The following is a 22,820-nucleotide window of genomic DNA, read 5'->3' as shown; positions in this document are numbered from 1 at the left end:
AATGTAAAAAAACTAGGTTGAATTATTTAAACACAGATTTGGATCCACAGAATAGTATGTGATATAGGGTACCAGGGACCAGGCCAGCAAGAGGTTGGTTGTCTTCGTCCCCGTCTCTGTAGGCCTGCCACCAGTTGGGGTCGTCTTGGCTGATTATGTGGAGGATGTCTCCCTTCTGAAAGCACAGGCCGAGCTCTCGGCACGGCACGTAGGGGTCATCTGAGGGGTCGTAGTCAAAATGCGCCTTCACATGCGTCTGGGTGAAAATGGAGAAATGGGTTTAATCAATGATTAGTTTTTGCACTGCTTCATTTAAGCAGCAATTCATTTAGTTCTGACTGAAGGCCTCACCACAGTCTCTTTAATGGGAGGTGGTTTGATCTGTGCGCTGGGGATGAGAACGAAACTGAGAACGCCATGCATGTCCGCCTGTGAACACAGAAAAAACAACCTAAAACATTCAGAAAACCTTTATTTTGTAAGCAAGGGTATAACAAAAATGTTCCATAGCCAAAAACATTTATTTGGATACTTAAGTAATATTTAAAAAATGATTTTAGAACTTGTTTTATAATAAAAAACCTAACAGACTTTCATGTATTTTTGTTCTTCCTGCCATCTTTCTTTAAAATTAATTACCAGGATATCGAAGACCTCGTTGACGTCTTTCCCACGGATTTCCACACCGTTGATCTCCAGGACCTCGTCTCCTTCGTGCAGGAGGCCACTGCGTTCTGCCGCCCCTCCTTTTACAATGCGGCTGATGACCACGCTGTCCATATCGTTTCTAACTGTCGCTCCCTGTATAAATACGCATGTGCACATTAAGTCAAAATGTGTCAAAAGTCAAGAAGTGCATAATATGGTGAGAAGAGGCAGTGAAAGAACGTCCTCACCAATGGGACGTCCTTAGCTTTCTCAATCCGCACGATTTTGACAGTCTCCCCGCCCCACTGGGTGAGAGTCTCACTTGCATTGACAGAAGGAACAAGAGGTTCCAGCTGCATCTCTTGTTCAGCCACACTGTCATGGGCCATCATAAGCGCCTGGAGGATATAGAGAGAGCCAGATGATGGGTTATATTCAGGATGAAAGCCACTGAGTTCTGCAGAGTAGACATGAGCCTGACTTTAACGTTATGTATAGAGTTCAAAGAGCTCAGGCTCTCGGACAGGGATTGTGATTAAAGCTGTGAGCATCTGCACAGCAGCATAAAGCAGTGGTTCTCAAACCTGTACTGGAGTACCACCAGCCCTGCACATTATGTATGTCTCCCTTCTCTATCACACCCCATTCAACTCATGAGCACATTAGTAGAGACTGCACAACCTGAAATGGGTGTGTCAGATATAGGGAGACATACGAAATGTGCAGGGCTGGTGGTACTCCAGGACAGGTTTGAGAACCACTGGCATAGAGGATGCATGGGGGAATGTGAGGGATGAGAGTACATGTGGTGGTGACAGACCTGCACGTGAGGTGTCGTGAGCAGGGTGCTCAGCTCAAGCCCATCCTTCTGTGAGCTGTTGTGCATCATGACCTCGACCTGTGAGGACAGATTCATCAGATCATCAAATAAATATAACACAACTACTACATTAATCATGCTTTAAAGTACCTTTTACAGTGATGTTGTTAACAACAAAGTACCAGAAATTAGGGCTCCTGATTTCTGCAGGTTTTTGTAAACACAGTACAGCTTTGTATCATGGGTCCAGAGAAACCGGGGCCTCTGAGAGGTTTTTGAAATGATCCCACAGATACAAGTCATTGTAGTCTACCATGTTCAAATTTTCGGATGTAGAACGTACAAGTATTAAGGGATATTTTAGGAGAACTTCGAGAAACACAGTATTTATGAGAAGATGAGATGAAAATGAGCTCTGGATGAGATGTGCCCACATTTGAATAGACGGTCCACACTGCCTCTGTCCCATGAGAGAGAGTATTACTGTGAGAGAAGAGCACAGGTCAGTGGATCTGGGTCTTAATGACTATGAAGGACAGAGCAGCTCTCTGTCTGTTATTGTCCCGAGAGAACCAAAAACAACAACCATGAGTTTATCAGGCTCTCATTAGCACTTTCCACAACAGTGATTCCAACTAAAGAGCCTTTTTACCAAACATCAGCTTCATTTGTGCACATCCTCAATCATTTGGGTAACTATTAATGTCAGATCTTCTGAACAGTCCTTTAATCAGGGTTATGAATTATGTGTGGTGCCATCAGGCAATCATACTGTCATTATGTTATTTTCCTATGATTAATCAAATGCCATTGACACAACTTGATTATATCTTTATTATACCAATAAACAGACAAAACAAAAGTTGCCAATGTGCATGTTTTAATTTTTGTACACTGGCTACAGGTATTTTGGTAATATGGCACAGGGGAAAGAGCTGGGTGGGGTGTGTTAAGTAATCACTTTAGTGAAGTTCCATCCGCTTTACTAACCACTTGTTGACACCAACAACATACATGCATACAGAAATGCACTGACAGCTTGTGACTGTATGATTATAATACTGAGATGAATCTGACTGTTTTGATGACTGTGATGATCCTTCAATACAACAGGAAACAAATAGTCCAAATTGTTCTTTGATGCTAATTGATTTCCAGGCTGTGTTCACTCAATGTAATAGAAGCATCAACAAATGAATAGTTAACAATAGAACACATTTTGCAATGTGTCATTTCACCTCTCTCTTTGTAAAAGTGCTTCAAAAAAAAAAAAAAAAAAAAAGGTCTGAAGCTGTTGTGCTTCACAGAAACAGAGAGTTTCTGTGGGTCAAAATACACTATAGTTCAAAAGTTACAAGTGGAATTATCAATTTAATGCATCCTTGCTGAATAAAAGTATTACTTTCTGTATGTGAAGATTTGTATGTTTTATGATGGAACCTTGAACCTTTTATGGACTTGAAAGGACCATTACAAATATTCTCCTGATCATTTTTTTCTTCTCCTCTCTGTAAACCCTGATATGACGTTAACAGTATATGAATATAATTGTATGTGATACCCCTAGTGACCTGTTTGTTCTGTTCTTTTGAATGTGTTCAACTAAAAGCATATATAAAACAATAATAATAATAAAAAAAGTATTACTTTCTTTAAAAAAAAACCTAGCTGACCCCACATTTTTGAATGGTAATGTAATTCTCCATCTACATCCTGTTCATCTTAGTCAAAACACAAGACCTACATTAGAGTTATAGGAGTTCTAGGTTTGGTTATTTTTCATGAGGTCCCTAATTGAGATAATGAATCAACTAATCCACAAACACTTTTTCAAAAGCTCCTTCACCAGGTGGAGGGTGGTCACAGTCATGTGGGTCTCTGCACAAATTATGACATTATGTCCACAGACTGCAGGATTTAACCAAGAGTAATTTGACGAAGCAGATGCAGGCCTTGTCTTTTATGTTTTCAAGCATCTATCCTTCTTGGTCTTCAGAGAGAAAAAAGCTTCAAATTTTTTGTTTGTCTGTGTGCTTTTTATAAGTAGTATGCATATTCTAAAGCATGTCAGACATACATGTCAGAGCACTTCTTATGATTGCAGCATCCGTATTTACAATTCATGCATGTTTCCTGCTCATCCTAACACTTTGACTTTGTAAGGCACTCCTCGATCCATGTAACAAAGTGGCGCTCACCTCTTGTGCGAGGCTTTGTGCGTGATCCGTCAGGGGGTAGGGAGGGCTGGGCCGGTTCATATTGTGGGCCACGGCGTTGTGAATGTTGAAGGCTTTCTGGAAGTCAGGCTTCTGGACCAGCTGTAGAACCAGCTCCACGTCCTCTTGACTCTGAGAGTCATTTAAACTATGCTGCACCTGTTTGAGGGACATCAACAGGTCCTCCAGCTCTGAAAGTATAAAACCAACCATAGATTCAGTCTCAGGTATGCTTACAGATCACTCATGTACTTGAAAACACCCTGCCATTAAAACAGAAGAAACAGTGACTTGACCCAGGAACAACAATACATACCTCTGAATCATTCACCCGGAAAACTGGTGACATGGCCTCTCACAAAGACTCCCCCATTGAGCATTTTTACTGTTCGTCACCCACACTGCACAGCGTTTGAGTAAATCACAGATGTAATTCAGCTATTCTAGTGTTGTCCTTGACGAACCGAGTTGCAGCTATGCTGTAATTCTCCTTTATAGTGTCTAATGCCATAATGAGAGAATGGCAAGACACAATAGGAGTGAGAAGTGGGTGTGTTTTCTTTGTGTGGTGTGTAATGTCTAAGTGGGTGGCTAATAGAGGTATTAGTGGACAAATCAAATATTTTAAGTGATGCTTTGTCCTCGACGGGATGTATTTTATGGACAATTTAGTGCCACAAAGAGTTTTGGAAAGTCCCAAAAACACATAGAGAGAGCGTGACAAACAATGCAGAGAGATGAACTGGAACACAAACAAAAAAGGAAAACCGAAAAGCAGTACAGCAAGAGCGGTCTGGGTCAGAATGTTTCATAAAAGGCTTTTTAATTAACCTCCCCCTCTGAGGGTCCTCTTCTCCCTCCCTGAGGAATTCCACTCACACACATCCCTCGGCCATGACTTTCAGCAGCAACTCAAAGTGCCCCTCTCATTTGCACAGTAACTCATTTCGTTCTTCCTTGCCATGCATGCTGGACTTCCCCTAATGGAGATCTATTCAAAACCAAGAATTCACTGGAGGAGCTGAACATGTGTGTCTGTCCAATCTAAAGAATGAAACTCCAGTGAGAGGCTTCATGCAGAGAGGAGCTAAAGAGAAGGAATATGAGCTTGTCTTGTGAGAAAAGCAAAGAAAGATGAAAAACAGATTTAGAAAAATCAGCTAAAAAGGATATTAAAATAATGGGGCATATAAATGGTCTTTTGTCTTCATTTAGTTTCAAGTCCATTGGCTCTTTGGCTCTTGAACACTCTTAGTCATCAGAAACACGGCTCTTTGCCTCCTCTGAGAATGACTTCACTCATGCGTGCTGATTTTAGCAGTCAAGGGCCCTTCAGTAACTCAGATTCAACCTCACATTACCATAAATGTTACTTGCTTTTTGCCACTTTTTTTGATGAGATTGTGGAGGGCAATGGATGATTGTTATCTTTCCTGGACACTGTTTGACTTTTATAAAAAGTCTGAATGTCATGTGAGGTTTTTTGGTATTATTTACAGACTATTATAGTATTTAATAATATTTTGAATGAACTTTTATTATTATACCTTCAATTTTGATTTTAGTTAAAATTTTAGTAATTACATTTTTTTAGTAATACATTTTTTTTTTAGCTTTGTTTCAGTTTTAGCATTTCTAATTTTCAATAAATTTTTTCATCTAATATCGATATTTTATTTTATATCAATTAATGAAAATGACTGATGATTTTTAATAGGTTTAGTTAACATTAAGAACAATGATATTGTCTGATTTGTCAGTCTTATCACTAATGTACAGTAGGGATGTGATGGTGAGGAAATTTTCCCACTGGTTAATTGACGTGTGACAACACCGGTAATACCGGTAATACCGGTCTCACTGGAGGGTGGGGGATGGGGGCGGACATTGAAGTTTTTCCCTCTATCCCAGTTTGCTTTTAAAACACTTATGGTGCATGTCCACTGGCGCGGAGCAGAGCGAGTGTTTTCAGTTAATTTCTATGGAAGTTGAGCTTCACACTCACGCACGAGCATGAACTTCAACTTCCATGTGAATGAACTGAAAACACTCGCTCTGCTCCACGCCAGTCAGTGGACATGCACCATTATGAATGGCGGCAATTATGAATTCGAATTAGCGGCAATTCGGGGGCGGCAATTACTTGGAATGGTGGGTTCTTTAATATTCATAATAATGAAAACCACAACAACAAAACAGTACAAAGACCAACTCGCTTATATTAAACTTATATATAGTTTAATAAAGAAAGTTTATTAACAAAACGAATAAGCACGGCATACACCATGCTGATAAATGAAATCTGCTGCTTATCTGTGCTGCGACTCTTGTTCGGGTCACGCTGCATTGAGCAGACACGTTCAGTTTTTAATTGTAGTGTCCGTTCTCTAACTGAACCAATTGATTTTTATTACTATAAAAAAAATAATGACGGTAGGGGCGGTGCCGCGGTGGACAAGTGATGTAACCGGTATTGCAGCTGAAAACCAGTAACACCAACTATCGCAGCAAGCCTAATGGACAGATGACAGAAACAATGAGGAGAACAAAGGGGATTGAAAACTGGAAATGTTGCAAGCCAGATTCGAACTTGTATCACCCACATAGGCACCATGACTCAGTATGTAGACTTAGTACACTAAACGCTAGGCCACAAACAATACCGCTGCTTGCTCTGCATGTCATGAGTGGGTTTATAGTAGCAATCTTTGGAAACAAATGCTTATTAGCAGTTTATTACACCCACCTAGTAAAGCTGGTGGTGCGGTGAGGCTCTGCAGACCACCTATGGAGCCACCGGGACCTTCCATTTGCTCAAAGGTGGGGTTATCGATGCCCACCTTGGGATTCTGGGAAAGTTTCTTGAGGCGCATGGACGAGTTAAGGTCAAGTTCCTGCCGGTTGCGGCCCTCTTCCTCTCGTCTCCTGCGGTCCTCCTGCTGCTGGCGAATCCTTTCCAGCTGGGCGCTGCGTCTGACGGGCAGTGTGCGAGCACCCAGCTCACTGGGACAGTCCACCGCCATCTCCCTGTGCATGTCAGTGCCTCCCCCGCCGTCTGACTCGGTCACATATCCGTTCATGTGGGAGGTGGTCATCATGGCTGTGCGTGTGTGTGGTGAAGTGTGGTGTGAGTGTGTTTGAGGAATGAGGGTTAGGATGGGTGCTTTCTGCATGGTGTGAGGGCTGATGCCATGACAGCAGGGCTGAGGTCAGTAGCTCCAGACAGAGAGCCACACCTGGAAGAAAGGGAACTGCGGTTAGAGGAGTCTTCCACAACCAAGGATATTTTATGTATATTTAAAAATATTTGTATTCACAACATGTATTTATATGCATTATATATTCATTTAAAATACCAGCCAACATTTTTATGGACAAACTAAATATTAAACCTAATTCATAATTTCTTTCAGAACTGTTTGTGCTACAGACATGAATGATTCATCAAATCATGTGGCTTGAGGAGAGAGCTTCTATTACTAAGGGATCAGAATTATGATTTTCTTTTGGCATACAATGAAACAAAACAAAACAAAAAAATCCCATACACTTGCATAGAAGTAGGGACTTGATGTAATATCTAGAGACTAGACACATGTGGCTGAATGATTAATTGAAATAAAATCAAAATGGCAATATGGATTAGTGCAATTATCAAATGACAAAGTCTGTGATTTAATTAGATAAATATATGTGCAGTGTATTTTAAAGTGAAGCACGGCACTGCTCATTTACTCGCGAACAGCTCGTAATACAATGTTTTTAGTATCTTAGAGCAGGTTGCAGTTAATGTGGCTTCACACAAACTCCCATCTCTATATCTGCTCTTAGTTTGGGTCACTTATAGCATGCATTTTGGAATGTAATGTGCACCACACATTTCTCTAGATTTGTAATGAGAAGCATTTAAACCTGTTGACAGAAGAAGTAGGAGAAGCTTTAAGGGCTCCCAACAGTTTTATGCCAAAAAAGCTCAATGGATCAACGTTATGAAATTAAGGAAATATTTGTATTGTAATTTTAGAGCTGTACTATAAAATAACATTTATATTTTTCTTAAATACTTTTTACAGTGAAATAGTATTTTTTTATAATGGTAATATTTCTTATTTAATAATAATAATAATAATAATAATAATTTATAATAAAACAACAAAAGTTAAAAAAAATATATTGATATGCAGTCATTTTTTTGTTACCAAATTGTGCATTCCTACATAATTGCACAACAAACTAGGAGCTCTTATAAAAATTGCAAACACAACTTTTTGTGCAGTTAGATTCTTATCCGCAAATCATGTAGCCATAGTTGCACTCTTTACACCAGTGACCACCCAAAAAAGCACTTAAAAACCTCATAACATCATGCTATAGAACAACCTTAGCAACAGCGTAACAATGCTCTGCTAAATACCAATAATGCATTAGCATCATGGTGACAAGTTTAGCCCAGACACCACTTTTTTTTTTTTTCAGAAATTGTAAATCAATCAATGAATCTATCAATGAATCTATCAATGGATCTATCAATCAACGAAACTATCAATCAATGAATCTATCTATCTATCTATCTAGTTGTTTTGTCATTTAACTTAGTTTTTTTCTGGACAGTAGAGATTTGACAGGAAGTGGAGGAAGAGAAAGGGGGAATGGGGTTGGGACAAGACACAAACACGGGTCCCATGAGCAAAAAAGCCATGATGAGCAAAACAATTATGATTAGGAGTACTTGATTATCCAATAAAACACAATGCATTTACAAAACACAAAAACCTCTATGCAGTCACAACAGAAAGTTGTCTTATTACTGTACCCTCATTCAACACAGCTGATTAATTATGGTGCTATTTATGGCATTCAGTCCAGTATGAGTGAGTGTACAGTTATTTAAAGAGCTGTGTCAAAAACTGCACAATACGATGACGAAACAAACAAGCTGTCCTCACGTTAAAGGCTCAGAGCGATAAACAAACCGCCACACGGTCCTCTTCTCCACTGTGGTGGCCTTGTGGTTGTGAGTGCAGTGTCAGCTGTCTGAGACAGGCCAGATCACTGTGTTATCTGCCCCTTTATCATCCCCATTTCTGACAGCTGACACTTTTCAGAAAACCCCAACTCGCTTTTTCACCCCCCAACAAGACCTTGCAGATGTGAGCGGCCCTGACCCTTGACCCCTCAAGCCTTTCCTTCCATCTTCTAAGACAGTTTTCAGTAACAAACAGCCCTGAGTCACGGCTCAGTCACTCAGTGAGTCAGGTGATGAGGCATGCATTTGAGAGAGATGCTAGGAGAAGCTCTTGCAAAGAGAGTATTCATGGAAGAAGTATTTAGGACTGAAGTGTTTGCAATTGACTAGATACCAATGTTCTACCGCTGAATTATGCATGAGACAGTGATACCACGTAAAATGGGAGTCTTCTTCCAGGAAAACCCATCCCATAGGATAAAGAAAAGACTGCACAGTGAGGATAATGGATAACCTTTGTCCCTTCATCTACCCCTCCTCCATTCCACTTTCCTCATTCCTCACTTCTCTATCTACTCCCACTATGGGCACACAATATGAGAACCAGCCCATGCTGTGATGAAATATCATAAATATAATAATATGTATCTGACCTCCTGACAGGTAAGGGTCTTAAATGGGTAAGAATATCTGGATACTGAAGTGACTCACATGAATATTGTATGTTTTGTTAATGAATAACAGTTTTGACCAGCATTTCCACAGCTTATTCTAAAATGATTTTTTTTTTTTTTTTACAATAGTGTTCTTGAAGGTTAGTTTTCAATTTTCTTGAAGGCCCACGCACCTCAAGTGAGCATGAAAAGCTGCAAGCTAATTTTGGGAGTGCTAAAGGCAATTTAATAACTTTTCAAAGTCCACCCTGCCCAAACGTATTATCTTAGCTCCCATCTTGTTGGAGTCAGTAAATAAAGCAGTGCTGATTACAGAAGTTGTTACAGCATAAGCATTTTTTTTTTCATATCAGAGAGATAATTAACATGCACAACTAGGCTATGGTATCGTAGACACACAGTTGTAAATACCCTATTAGCCAATTTTTTTAGAATCTCTGTATTTTCTGAAGTGCTAAAGGCAATTTAATAACTTTTCAAAGTCCAGCCTGCCCAAATCTTAGCTCCCATCTTGTTGGAGTCAGTAAATAAAGCAGTGCTGATTACAGAAGTTGTTACAGCATAAGTGGTGATAGCTGAGATGAAATCACTGGAGTTTCTGGGAAACTCTTGATTCACTCTGCCTCTCAGTCTGACCTCAGCGGAGCCTTCTGTCTGAAAGAGAACCTCTGTTATCTTTAACACCATCCCTCATTTAGTCTAGCTTCACTCCTCACTAATGGACTGCTCCCCTCACTTCTGCCATGCCCTACCTCAGTTTCCCCTCCTCCCGTTAAGACTGCTCTGAGATTTCTGTGCCGCACGACTGCCTAACGCATTGCCATGACAACAGCTTTGTCTGTGGGCGGGAGGTCCCAAGGCCTGAGAACCAAAGGAGGAAAACACAAAGAGGACACACACACACACAGGGGGAGAAGCTACATGGGGGTCCTCACCCGTGTTTGCCAGTCAGCCCAGGATAAGCCCTCCAGATTGTAGCAGGGTCTCCTCTCTCGTCAGGTCTGACCCGTCTGCCTTCTCTCTTCCCCTGAATGCTAAAAGTCTGTTTCTGTTGACCCCTCCTGAAATAGAGAAAAATTGTGAGTGCAGTTGACAGCATGACCTCATTTACACATGGCATTGAGATCCGTATCTGTGACCCGATCACAAGCTGATGACACTTAAATGCAGGTGACCACAGTGCATTTGTAGAGTAGCCTAAATGCTAATCTGTCCTGATTTGTCACATAATCTACAATAAATGCTAATAATAAATATAAACATATGCACAGACTACCAGTCAAAAGTTTGAAATGTCTTATGCTCAGCAAGGCTACATTTATTTGATCAAAAATAGTAAAAAAAAGAAAAAGAAAAGTTAAATATTACATTTTAACAAACTGTTTTCTATCTTAATATATTTTAAAATGTAATTTATTACCCTGATTGCAAAGTTTAATTTTCAGCATCATTACTCCAGTCTTCAGTATCACATGATCCTTCAGAAATCATTCTTATATGCTGATTTAAAGCTCAAAAAATATTTCTTATTTAGTTGAAAAATAAATATTTTGTACCATTATAAATGTCTTTACTGTAACTTTTGATCAATTTAACGTGCCATTGCCAAATAAATGTATTCATTTCTTTTCTTTTTCCCAGTTTCAATTTCCAAAAAAATACAGTTGATTAATAATAATAAATATTTCTTGAGCACCAAATCAGCATATTCACATGATGTCTGAAGGATCGTGTGACATTAAAGAGTGGAGTAATGACTGCTGAAAAAGCAGCTTTGCCAATATAGATATTTTTGTTTATAGTTCCTGCGTGCCTCCATTATAATTCACACAGCCATCTCTGAGGTCATCGTTGTGCAGTGATGGAGCAACAATCCCATAATGCACACGGAAGGAATGCAAAACAGCCTGGGAATGACATTCCTCCGCAGACCAGACCAATATAAGGGCTTGTGCACGTCTGCATGCAAACGCTTTCTCATGCAATCTTAATACCTGATTACTAGTGTAAACCGAAATAAAGGTTACATTAAGATATAAAAGAACAAGAGCTGTGAACAGATTTATTTCATTAAGACCTCTAAGCCACTGTTGTTTCTTTGGATGCAGGTGTGCAGATATCAACAGGAGAAAATCCAATTAATCTTTCCTATAAAAAGATAAGAGGATTGTAGCCTTACACCTACACACAGATGTAGCTTGCCTTGAATGTAGCAAACACCCACGTGAGCGCCACACACTCCCTACACTCAGGTACTCATGCTGACGTCATTATGGTGGTTCTCCACCCTGCTGGCCACAGATAACAACAATCTTAAGGCCGCCTACTACACCGCACCAGAGACAATAAGCAATCCTGAGCCAAATCAAACAATCCCCCTGACGATGCTAGAAAGCCCCGTACATTTACATAACAGACATCTACCTTTCATGAGAGTGGCTCAGATGGACGACTGAGGTATAGGCTAGTGCTGTACAGGGTCCAAAATAACACTCAACAACAGCCAGAGTTACTGGAAATTTGGCTACAATTATTGTTTAGGAAATGCAACATGGTTTTAAATGGAAATACAAAAATGATTGTCTGACCTTTGCCATTTTTTTAATCTGGCATCAGTGAAGTGAGCAAATCATGTCTGATCATATCAGACAGACAATTAACATGCACAACTATGTTATCGTAGACACACAGTTGTAAATACCCTATTAGCCATTTTTTTTTTTAGAATCTCTGTATTTTCTACGTTTCTTTTCATATGGCACACAATGGGTAAATGAAGCTTGCAAGGTACTTTGTTTCAGGGCAAAAGACTTTTGAGTCAAAATCTGCTAAAAAAAATATTTTTAATTTATCATTTATAAATGTATCATCTTTTATTGGAACATTTTTTTCAAATCACCTGCCAAGTTTATAGTTTATAGTATATATATATATATATATATTACATCAGCATATGAGAGTCAAATTGGACAACTATACAGGGACTCATCTCAAGATCACTCATTTATTTAAAAGTTCATCTATTTCCAAAATTATGAAAAAAAGATCACTCAAGAATAGAAATTGGTGAAAATATTCAAATAAGGAACATCAGAATCAGAATGCATAATTCGTGCATAAAACGTCCGTCAAAACCAAGGTTTATTCTTTTTAGCATGTAGTGTGAAGTATTTCACTCGGTACCCTGGCCTGATCATTTAGATTCAATTTCAGCGAGTGAAGATCTCCCTCATCTCAGAAAGCAGCGACACATTCAAAACATCCGGTAATGTGGGGTTTCCAAGAAATGCATGTACTCGCTGGACCTCTACTTCTCGTAATACTACTGTGAATTGTGCACATTATTTTTTGACAGACATCGATGTCATGACATTCAAATGATGATAATTTGAAAACTGATCGTAAAGTAATAATTATTTATTTCTTAGCCACTAAGTATTCAGTGAAGTGATTGAGTATTAAAGCTGCAGTCGGCAAGTTTGGCAGATTGAGGCAGAGCCCGTCTACGGAGAGCCTTGGCACTTCCTATTAGCCCCATTGTATCGATCTTGGTTGCAGTTCCATTAGAATTCCACTGGAGGTGATCGCGGGCGAGTGCAGACTGAATGGGAGTCTATGGGGCTAGACGGCTAAATTTGTCTCTTTCACCCGATTGCCGTTGAGAAATCTCAGATTTTATTGTAGGTTTTGCAAGTTCAACATGGGTTATAGGTCGAAAGTTGAATGAACGAGTACTTATTTCTTTTCGATTTCTTACAGGTTGAGTTGTTGTTGCCCATAACACGCTAGCATTCTGCTAATGACGTCAGCATTCTGACGTCATTGACATTTTAAAAGACTTTTTAAAGCAAATAAGTGACTCTAAAAAATCTAACACCCAGCAATGTGTAATTTCTTTGCATCTCCTTTCGAATACAACATTCAAATTACAAGACAAAAAATTATATCCTGAGAAAAGTGGATTTTGAGGGGTATTTCGCCATAGACCTCCATTCAATCTGCACTCGCCTGCGAGCGCCCCCGCATGGACAGAGACGTGTTACTGCAGCCAGTCCAGAAACCGGAAGTAAGCAGAGAGTGCCAATTCTCTTCCTATTAGACATTCTCTGATTGAGGGGACTTAGCCAAAATTTTGAATGTTTACAACTCTCATGCCCCTCCCCCACTACCACCAAGCACCCTCCCATCGAGTTCGTGCTCGTCAGTGCTTGTGCACCAGATTTTCTGTGAACGCAACCGTCTCTTCAGCATCGAAGCATCATATTCTTTTTCTTAGTTGTTTTGGACCTCCTAGCTCTGGTTGTTAATCGAGGAATTGGAAGCTTGTAAGTAGATTTTCTCTCCGCCATCACGCTTCGTACAATCCAACACCTGCGAACTTCAGGCGTGTGCATGTGATGTTGTAACGTGCGCGAGAGGGGAGGGGTGATCTGTGGCGTGTGCACGAACTGTGATTGACAGTCAGATCTCACACAGCCCTGCGCTGATTGGACCAGAAGAACTGGAGCGGTGGATTTTTGCAAAACAAATAACAGGCTCCAGGTGGAGGTAGAAGCGTGGTTTTTTTTCTAAAACCGGCTGATTTGTGTTGTTCTGTCAGATCATAGTGTCGGTTTCAATGAATATGATAAAAAAAAAATCTTGCAGACGGCAGCTTTAAGTCGATGTTTTAGCTCTAATATTCCAAAAGACAGCCAGCCTAAGTTTTTCACGTATGTGATAACATGCATAAAGGGTGAACTATGTTTGATTTTGTGGTAATTATAAAACGTGCGACTTTTTGCATAGTTCATTATACTTATTTTACGGAATGTTTATTTTTACATTAAAGGTTTATTTCGTGGCTTAAATAAATGACATGTTACACACACACGGGCATGTTTGGCTTTTTACATTTACATATTTCTCACTCAGCTGTCGCAAATTCATTTGGTATTCCATTATTACCCCTTAGCAGATTTTGACTGTTTTCTCAAACACCACAGTATCGGTTTACATAGTCAATGCACCACCCAGTCCTAACAGGTTCTTTATACTGTAAATCAGGAGAAGGGCTGCACTTATTCATTGTTGTCCCAGCCTTGCAGCAAACCACTCTTCTTACAAGCACATAATTATTTATGGTTTTAATTATTTAATTTTTTTATTAAATTTTTTTGTCTATATTTATTTAAATGTTCAAGGTTCATTTCATAGTTACTTAATTTGAAATATTTTTTAATTAAAAAGGCAATTTTTTTTTTATTTTACCAACAGACACTGACCAACGGCAACAGACCGGTTGTCCGGTTTTGTCAGATCTGTGTTCGGCGCTTGTTTTCGCCCATTGAACATGTTCAATCTACGTTTGCAGTGTTTTGATAATACCAAAATAATAGCTTTCACAATTATCAGGATACAAAAATTCAATACTTGTACCAGGCATTTGCAGGTGAGCCAATATGAGGTCATTCTGTACACTGGGGTTGTGCAAGGCGGCTTAATTAATGCTGTTTTACAGATCGTGCACAATGTACACAAACACACTCACACCAATTCCTACTGTCTTAACGATGTTTCCCCTTCCCCCCTACTTTATGACACAACACGCAGTGGAGAGCCTTAAGACTGAAAAACATAAATAAAGCCTCAAACCATCTGCTGTTCAAGAGCTTAAGTAGCCTACTTCAAACCCTCCTGTTCCATTCAGCCACTGGCTGGCCACGACTCAACTACAGCTCGGCCAAGCACACTAAGCCTCTGGCCTCTTACACAGGGAATAGGGACATCTGGGCTCTAACTAACAGAATCTGCCCTTTACACTGATGTAGTAAACCAACCCAAATCCAAACATTAGCCTTTATCGGCTAAATAATCAGGCTGATCTTTGATAAATGCCAAAGGGAAGGCTAATATTTCCCAGTGTGGAAGACCAGGGATGAGGCGAGGTAGATTAGGAAGAGCACGTTTGTGGTGAATGCAGGTGTTTCTAGCCAGAGCAGGTGCAGCACGGCTGGCCCAAAGGCAGCCAATGAGACGTGAGCATTAGTGGGCACTGTGTCAACAACCCTGTTGTTTTTCATTCCACCTGGGAAACGGTCCTCACAGATACTGCGACTGTGAACACACTACGCAATACACATGAAGGCCTCTCACCGGTCACATTCCTGGCAAGATTTTGTGATAGAGTAGTTTCGCTGATGTAAACGAAAAGAGAAACAAGAAAAGTAATCAGATGATACTGATCAAAAACAAACAAATTTCCACTTTACACATGAACAGTTTATGTGACTAGTTCTAATGGCTATCATTTGAGATAATCAGCCACAAATCATAAAAGATTAAAAGATGTCCAATGATTTCCGCAATGCAAAAAACCCAGACAAAAATGACAGAATGCGGTCATAAAAGTGGCTATTAAAGACACAGTACACACAAAAATTTTAATTATGTCATTATTTAGCTTCATGTCATTTGAAACCCACAATAATTTTTTAATTCATTCTAAACACAAATAAAGATATTTTTAATGAAACCTGAGACATTTTTGTTTCTCCATTTAAAGTCCATTCAACCAAAACCAAAACTTTGATGCTTCAAGAACTCCATATGAATCGAGCAGTTTAATCCAAGCTAAACACAAGTTAAACACAAATAGTCTATCTCTGAATGCAGCGTAACAGGGAGGAGAGTAAAGATGGAAAGCTCCTAAAGCTTAGTTCTAGGGGTGGGCGATATCTCGATATTTACGATATATCTCGATATTTTTTAAACTCGATATGGATTTTGACATCGTATATATCGATATTGTTTATATTTAATTCTGATTTCGCCACTTTGCTTGTTTGCCTTCTCTGTGCTGTGCTCGCCCCGCCCTCCTCCGCCTCCTTGCTTTTGTTCCCCCTCCCCTCGCGTGTTGTCTCATTCAACCAAGTCCCCCGAGTCCGGTCAGGCACATCAATCTTTCCCCGCCCAGCGAGTGCTTGAAGTGCGTCAGAAACAGCGCGCGCGCGATCAGTTGTTGTTGGTAATTTTTTGTGTAGCGTCGCCTCTCGCTGCATTGCTTTTGTTTGAGGGCGCTTAACACACTCACACTTAACATGCTCCCCTGTAGAAACGGGCCTGGCAGCTCGCGCCAGGTCTAGACACGGTGAAAGTTTCCTGATTGTGACGGATGGCCGAATTTACATGACACATTATAAATTAGCATTAGCCTACCTATTCTGCTATAGATACAGTGCCAAAAAGAAGAGAAGAGGATAAAGGTGGATAAAGACAGAGGTAAAGTGATGTAATGAATGAACAGTTTATCTAATTGCATAGTAGTAAGATACTGTAATTTAATGGCAGTTATTTTTACCTTAAACTTTATGCTAGCAGTTGTTCTGAGTTCTCCAGAGGCCCCAGACAGTGTGATTTTGTAACAATGTGTCAATTTTTAGATGCATTTGTATCACTTTTTTTTTAATTAATGTTTTACTCTACAGTTGTGCAGTTTTTGGGGGATATATGGCATTTTTTTTATTTATTTGCCAAAATTAGTAATGATATTTCTATACAGGTTTATTTAAAATAGTGCAATATGTATTATTTCTTCCTTTATTTTACAGTTAAATTATTATTTTTGTATACAGGGATTTATTTATTTTTTTAAATGTCCCAGAAACACTTCGTTCCTACATGAACTGCTTTTGCACTTCAATAAAAAAAGACTTTGTGGTATTTGGCATAGGCTATTTGTTTTTGCAGTAGTTTTTGGGGGGTTATTTTTCCTGTAAAGATATCGAGATATATATCGTATATCGAGATATAGCAAAATATATCGAGATATATTTTTTGCTCCATATCGCCCAGCCCTACTTAGTTCTATATAAATTCACGGATAATTTGTTGTTTTGTCGTTAGTGAAAATCAATATTGACCTTGTATTTGAAAAAGGATCATCATATAAGAAACAATACTAAAATTCAGAGTCAGTTCATTCGCATTCGGAGATCGACTATTTTTGACTGTCAAAATGCCGGCGGACACAGCTACAGTGAGTTGTTCAAAACCTTTTTTTTCCGTAAACTCTGTGTACACAAACAATGTTCTCAATGCTGGAGTTCATGTGTAGAGCCCCTGGTGATACTTCGAGCAAAGTTTCATGCTGTGTCGAGCCTTCTTAGTGTTTTAAAAATAGCGATTTTTGATGCTATCATAGAAGTGCCCCTAGCACTCCCATTCAAAAGGCAATTTGACCGAAAACGAAAATACGGTCAATCTTAAAAGTGACGTTTCCATTCTATTATGCTTTTAAATTAAAGTTTGCCTCGGGTAGATTAACAAAAAGACCCTAGGTTGCATTTTGGCGAGAGTTACGCTTTAATGTCGAGCCCTGCATTTAGAAAGCAACAGAGGGCACTCTCAGCCAAGCAACGGTGCGTAAAGCTCAGCAGACAATGAAATTATATCTGCGCTAAATTTTTTTTGCGGCTTTAGTCTAATTCAATAACATGCGAGTGAAATTGTACAATTTACAAGCCATTGGCTAATTAAAGACATTTTAATCGCCTAGTATGAAATATGCGAGTGATTTACTTGCATTGTAGAGGGCTGAAGATGGATGAAAGTCTTATGGGTTTGGAACAGCATGTAAACAATGACAGAATTTTCATTTTTGGGTGAACTATCCCTTTGATCAAATTCAAATTTCAATACTGTCTATTGTGACTACTGTGTAATTTTTAAATATATAATCTGCACATGCTGCTTTCTTCAAAGATGATGAGTGGCAATTCAATCTGTCTGTAAGAGTATGATGGCTTACTAAATGAGTTAGGCTATATAAAGCTCTTATGGCCTGTTAGCTTAAACAAACAGCAAAGAGCTCCATTTAACGCACTAAATAACATGCATTATTCACATGAAGGAAGTTTTCTTCCTTGGCCTGGCAGACTCTGCCCTGCACAGGATGAACCTGTTACTCTGATAGACATGAAACAGCTCGTCCTGAGGAGTGGCAAGTCCCTGAATTCTGTGACAGGGAGGGACCGGAGCTCCTTTCCCTACTTCATCACCCTTCAATAGGTTTTATAACTATCTGACAATATAACACAGCTCTGGGGTCCACCACACCTTTACACTGAAATTAAAAGAATAAACTAACTGACAACTCACAGATATGAATCTTTCTCATCAGAGAACTGGAAAATGCACAAGAGAAAAGCTGATGTCTGCAAAGACATGCAGGAGATAGGGAAGCTGGACAGGCCGACACTTCCATGGCTGTCACTGTAGAGGAGAAACAGACCAGGATCGTTATCTTCTCCAAAGCTCCAGCTCAACATTCCAACACCCAGTGTTTGCGTACAAAAAAAATTCCAGATTCCAGGCTCTTAAGAATCGAACACGTACCACTTAGTACCAGGAGGGAGAGCAATGCTGGAGAGAAAGTGGAAAAGAGAGGGAAAGAAACAAACAGAGGGAAAATATGTGGATACAGCATGGTATGTAAAGGACAACACCAGCATGCAGGGATGAATCACTTTTGGCCTTTTTAGTGCAGAAACAGAAAATAAAACCTGCACATGACCTTAATAAATAAACCATTCAACTCGCCTTCAGTCGACAACTTCCATAGAAGACATTCAAAAAAAGTAATGTGCATGGAAATGTTTGGAGAATACATTACCCAACAGACCGACAGGTGGAAACAAGACTGCAAGGCTCCACCTCTCAAACCATGAGAAAATCAACAACATACACCACATTCTGAATACTAGGGATAGGTACCGAAACCTGCTATTAAATGGGCCCCGGGGCTAAATTATGAAAGACCACAGTACCGATAAGCTCCGGCCTTACAGGTTCTGCTATCGGTAGAGAAATTAAGAAAACACACATACTATTTATTATTGCTATATAGGTATTATATTACATATATAAGATAATATTAACCCATTTGTCTGTGATGCATTTTTCACAATCTAGAAGAGAGATCTCTCTCACCTGGAGCTACAGCGAGCACAATTCAAAAATCCCTGCTTAATTAGTGACAATGGCCGAGAGAACTTAACATTACTTTAGGCCTGTGATATTCATTTTATTTTCCGATTTTGGCTTCCAAGGATTATAAAAAGAAAATATCTGAGGTAAAACCATTAAGAACTAGAAGAGTTCTGTCTAGCACCATTTCCTTCCCTTCACAGCGGAGCGTTGTCATTTCTCCCTAAAACCCAAACTTAACATCAGAATCAATCAGTGATTGGTGTAAAATGCAGTCTCTAGTGTTGTTAAAGTCCAAATGAAATCAAAATTGACCCTATTTACTTTGTTAGCGCATATTACTAGTCTTGTGGTGAAAAATGAATCCGTGCAAGTTAATACACAGAAAAAAATGGTTTGCCGTCGTAATCTTTAATCAAAGTCTGAAGTTACTTCCGGTCTGGAATGGCGTTCCTTCTCTGATGATGTAGGTTTGACGGCTTGGGTTGGGCAACGCTTAACCACTCCCCTCAAACCGTTAGTCTGTTATGAGTGAGAGATGGAGAGGAGGAGCGCTAGAGTAAAACCCTGCCCTCTGTTCAATATTCCTTTTCACTGGGAAATACGTCACAACACTGGAGAAAAGTCGTTTGCAACTTCCGGTTCACGCGGACTTTAAATTGCAGGATGTGTTTGATAATAAAAAGAGCAATTAAAAGCACAATAATCCACGCAAGAGAGAGAGACGCTGTTTCCAACTTCAAGACGGCTTTCTGTATGTGTGCTCCGATACGGACCACAACTACACAACTACACAAGCAAATGATACTTTAGGCTATGTGTGCGTGTCTAAACTACCAAATGCACACAAAATATGACAAAAAAATGGCCTGCTTGGAGAGTATTCACTTTTATTAACAGTTCATGTCTTAAATGGGCATAAATAGTTGGGAGAATATATGATGTGTATTATTAGATCTGCATTCTAAAGTGGCAGCAGTCTATTAACATGATGATGACTGCGACATTAATGTGAATCAAACAAAAGGCAAAGAGAACATTACTCACAGCTCTTGAATGAATAACTTAAGCTTTAATAAGCATTAGTCTATCAATTTATACAGTGAAAAATATGTATGCAGGGATATTTTACATTTTATTACTTTATTAGATTTCTTTTGTAGGCCATATTACTTACCTGAACAGTAATGTTAGTAGACCATCCTGCAATTAAAGCACTGTTTATTGCTTTTTGCATATATTTCCTTTTATCTCTGTATAAAGCGCAGCACTGCTTTGTGTACAGTGGTAACAAAGGAAACACCATTTTTCTGCCATTCCATAAGCGCCACTCTCAATTTGCATTGTCTGTCAATTTCCTTCTAAAACAAAATCACAATCGGCAATGAAAAATGGTGATCAGAGCATTCCTAGTATTAGGAGTCATATATTTTTAATCACAACCACTGATCTATAACTATCAAGTTCACCAGTCAATCAGACAACCCACTGACTTGTCGCCGTTGGTATTTAAATTATATGTTATTTTGGAATCCGTAGTGAGAACACAAAATGATCAACACGGTGGTACAAAAAAGCAGCAGAAAAATATTTGCATGCTTTAAAGTGTGCTGATGTGATGTGTTGCAATTTATAGCATTGAAAGCCTATTAGACACAGTGCTGGTGATCTGTGGCTCATCCACTCTTGACTGGTTGCTGCACCTGGACCAGCCTGCAATGAATGACTGAGATCTGACAGATCCCAAACGGAATCAAGAGATTAATGAGGATTCCTCACAGCTAGCACAAGCCAGGTGACAAACAGTCAAAACAAACATTTCACACAACTGATGAGTTTTCAAGTCGATAATTTGAGAGCCATATGCTTTCTTTTCAGGGGTCATTCGTTAAAACACTCAGGGACCAACGTGTTGTTATTGTTCTTCACAGGCCCCCTGAAAAGTAGTGGGAAAATCCAGGTCTAGACAGAACAGTAGCCCCACGGCATTTCGTATGGGCTCTCTAGGAGAGTTTGTGGTTTGTTTATTCTTAACCGTGGCAGTCCATCAGGACAGCAGATTGAGAATTCCTCAGGGGACACAGACGGGTTACAGCAGTTCTGTACACTGCTGCCACAGGTACCAGCCTCTTCCCATACCACAGTCCATCAGATAAAAAGTCCTGGCTAAAGCGACTCAAACTCACAGTGCTTTCAGATGGAGCAGCATTTACTACTGATCACAGAGACGCTCTTCACTAAGTCGCTGTGTGTATATATTTACCAAATCGTGATTTCAGTTTAATTTTGATTAATCGTGCAGCCCTACTGTCTACACCTTCATACCTCTCTTCCCACATCAATGCATCACACATATCTGAGGCCCAGTTTACACCTGGTATTAAGATGCATTTTGGTCGATCAGATCACAAGGAGACAAGTACCTGTTTACAACTGGTGTTTTAATCCATCTCTTTTGTCCACTTTCAACCACTTCTGTCCTGATTTATTTGAGAGGAGAGTCTATGTGCGGTTAAATGTATGGGATTTTTCAGATCTTTTGATCTAATGGATGAAATAAGCTCATGCAATTTACATACGGAGAGCAGCAGCTTTCGTTTCTGCTCTGATATCCATTAGGGATGTGCGAGACTATTCGACTATTAAACGATACTGCTGCTGCTAGTCGACTTGGAAATACTAGTTGTTTACATTTTTTTTTACCTTTGTTTTGCTTTATATTTTTACAAAGGCTACGTTTAAATTACCATCATGTTAATGTTACATTTTAAAGTTAAAATATTATCTTGAAAAGTTTACTATATCTGGAGCAGAAAATGAAATCATTTAATTTAACCTCAGATTTTGAATGCGTTCGTTTTCTCTGTGGCACTCGCGGCGGGTTCGGAGAAATGTCCACTCGGAAGATGAGCAAGGTGCGGGAGTATTTTGAAAGCATACACAAAACCTTTCCGTTTTCTTCTATGTCATGTCAAACTATAAAAAATAAGCTAAGCTTGTTATACTACCGGTTATGAGGGTAAAGTATAGCTAAATCCCGTCTGGCTAGCACACCTCCCATAATGTTTACACATTAGATAGGCAGAGAGTAGGTGGTCTTTTGTGGCTGTTCGAACGAATGAGCGTTTACACTATGAAAGCAATCCGGTCAAATGCAATTTTCGACTATCTCTGGAACTGGTCGAAAGTGGACAAGCTCAAAACGTTTTAGACCCTGTTTACACCTGTAGCATTGTCCACTTAGCATCTTAATACCAGGGGCCAGTTGCACAAACTTAGCCACTATGTTAAGACGGTATCTTAAGAACTAGGCTAGTTTAACCAACTAGAAGTTGAATAAGAGTTAATCAGACTTACTTTTCCAGGTCAAATTAGACCGATCTATCTTTTTATGTAACTGACTTTAAAAAGTTAAACAAAAAATAGATAACTAACTTTTAAGACTAGTCTAAGCAGTTTATGTAACCAGGCCACAGATGTAACAGAACCTGAGAATGAGGCTGAAACACTTGAGACTATCAGCCTACTTG

General features: G+C 39.4%; 1 protein-coding gene across 2 annotated transcripts in view; it reads right to left on the bottom strand.

Moving 5' to 3' along the window:
• The window catches only part of pals1a (protein associated with LIN7 1, MAGUK p55 family member a), a 30,139-nt gene that overhangs the window by 4,375 nt on the left and 2,944 nt on the right, over positions 1-22,820 (bottom strand). Inside the window, exons 1-10 of one of the 2 annotated variants that reach the window (XM_079853391.1) lie at positions 18,904-18,930; positions 18,463-18,726; positions 10,260-10,385; positions 6,431-6,920; positions 3,667-3,875; positions 1,469-1,546; positions 897-1,046; positions 640-801; positions 352-429; positions 73-256 (exon numbers count right to left, since the gene is read on the bottom strand). In XM_079853391.1, the coding sequence (XP_079709517.1) occupies positions 73-256; positions 352-429; positions 640-801; positions 897-1,046; positions 1,469-1,546; positions 3,667-3,875; positions 6,431-6,857 (1,288 nt within the window). In that variant the 5' untranslated portion in view covers positions 6,858-6,920; positions 10,260-10,385; positions 18,463-18,726; positions 18,904-18,930. Of the gene's footprint in view, positions 1-72; positions 257-351; positions 430-639; positions 802-896; positions 1,047-1,468; positions 1,547-3,666; positions 3,876-6,430; positions 6,921-10,259; positions 10,386-18,462; positions 18,727-18,903; positions 18,931-22,820 lie in introns of those variants that run through there. The other variant, XM_079853390.1, reaches the window with a different exon arrangement.

Source organism: Squalius cephalus (genome assembly GCF_949319135.1).
Source record: "Squalius cephalus genome assembly, chromosome: 20".
Classification (NCBI taxonomy): Eukaryota; Metazoa; Chordata; class Actinopteri; order Cypriniformes; family Leuciscidae; genus Squalius; species Squalius cephalus.
The sequence above is the reverse complement of the archived record's forward strand: the minus strand, read 5'-3'. Positions and strand labels throughout refer to the sequence as shown.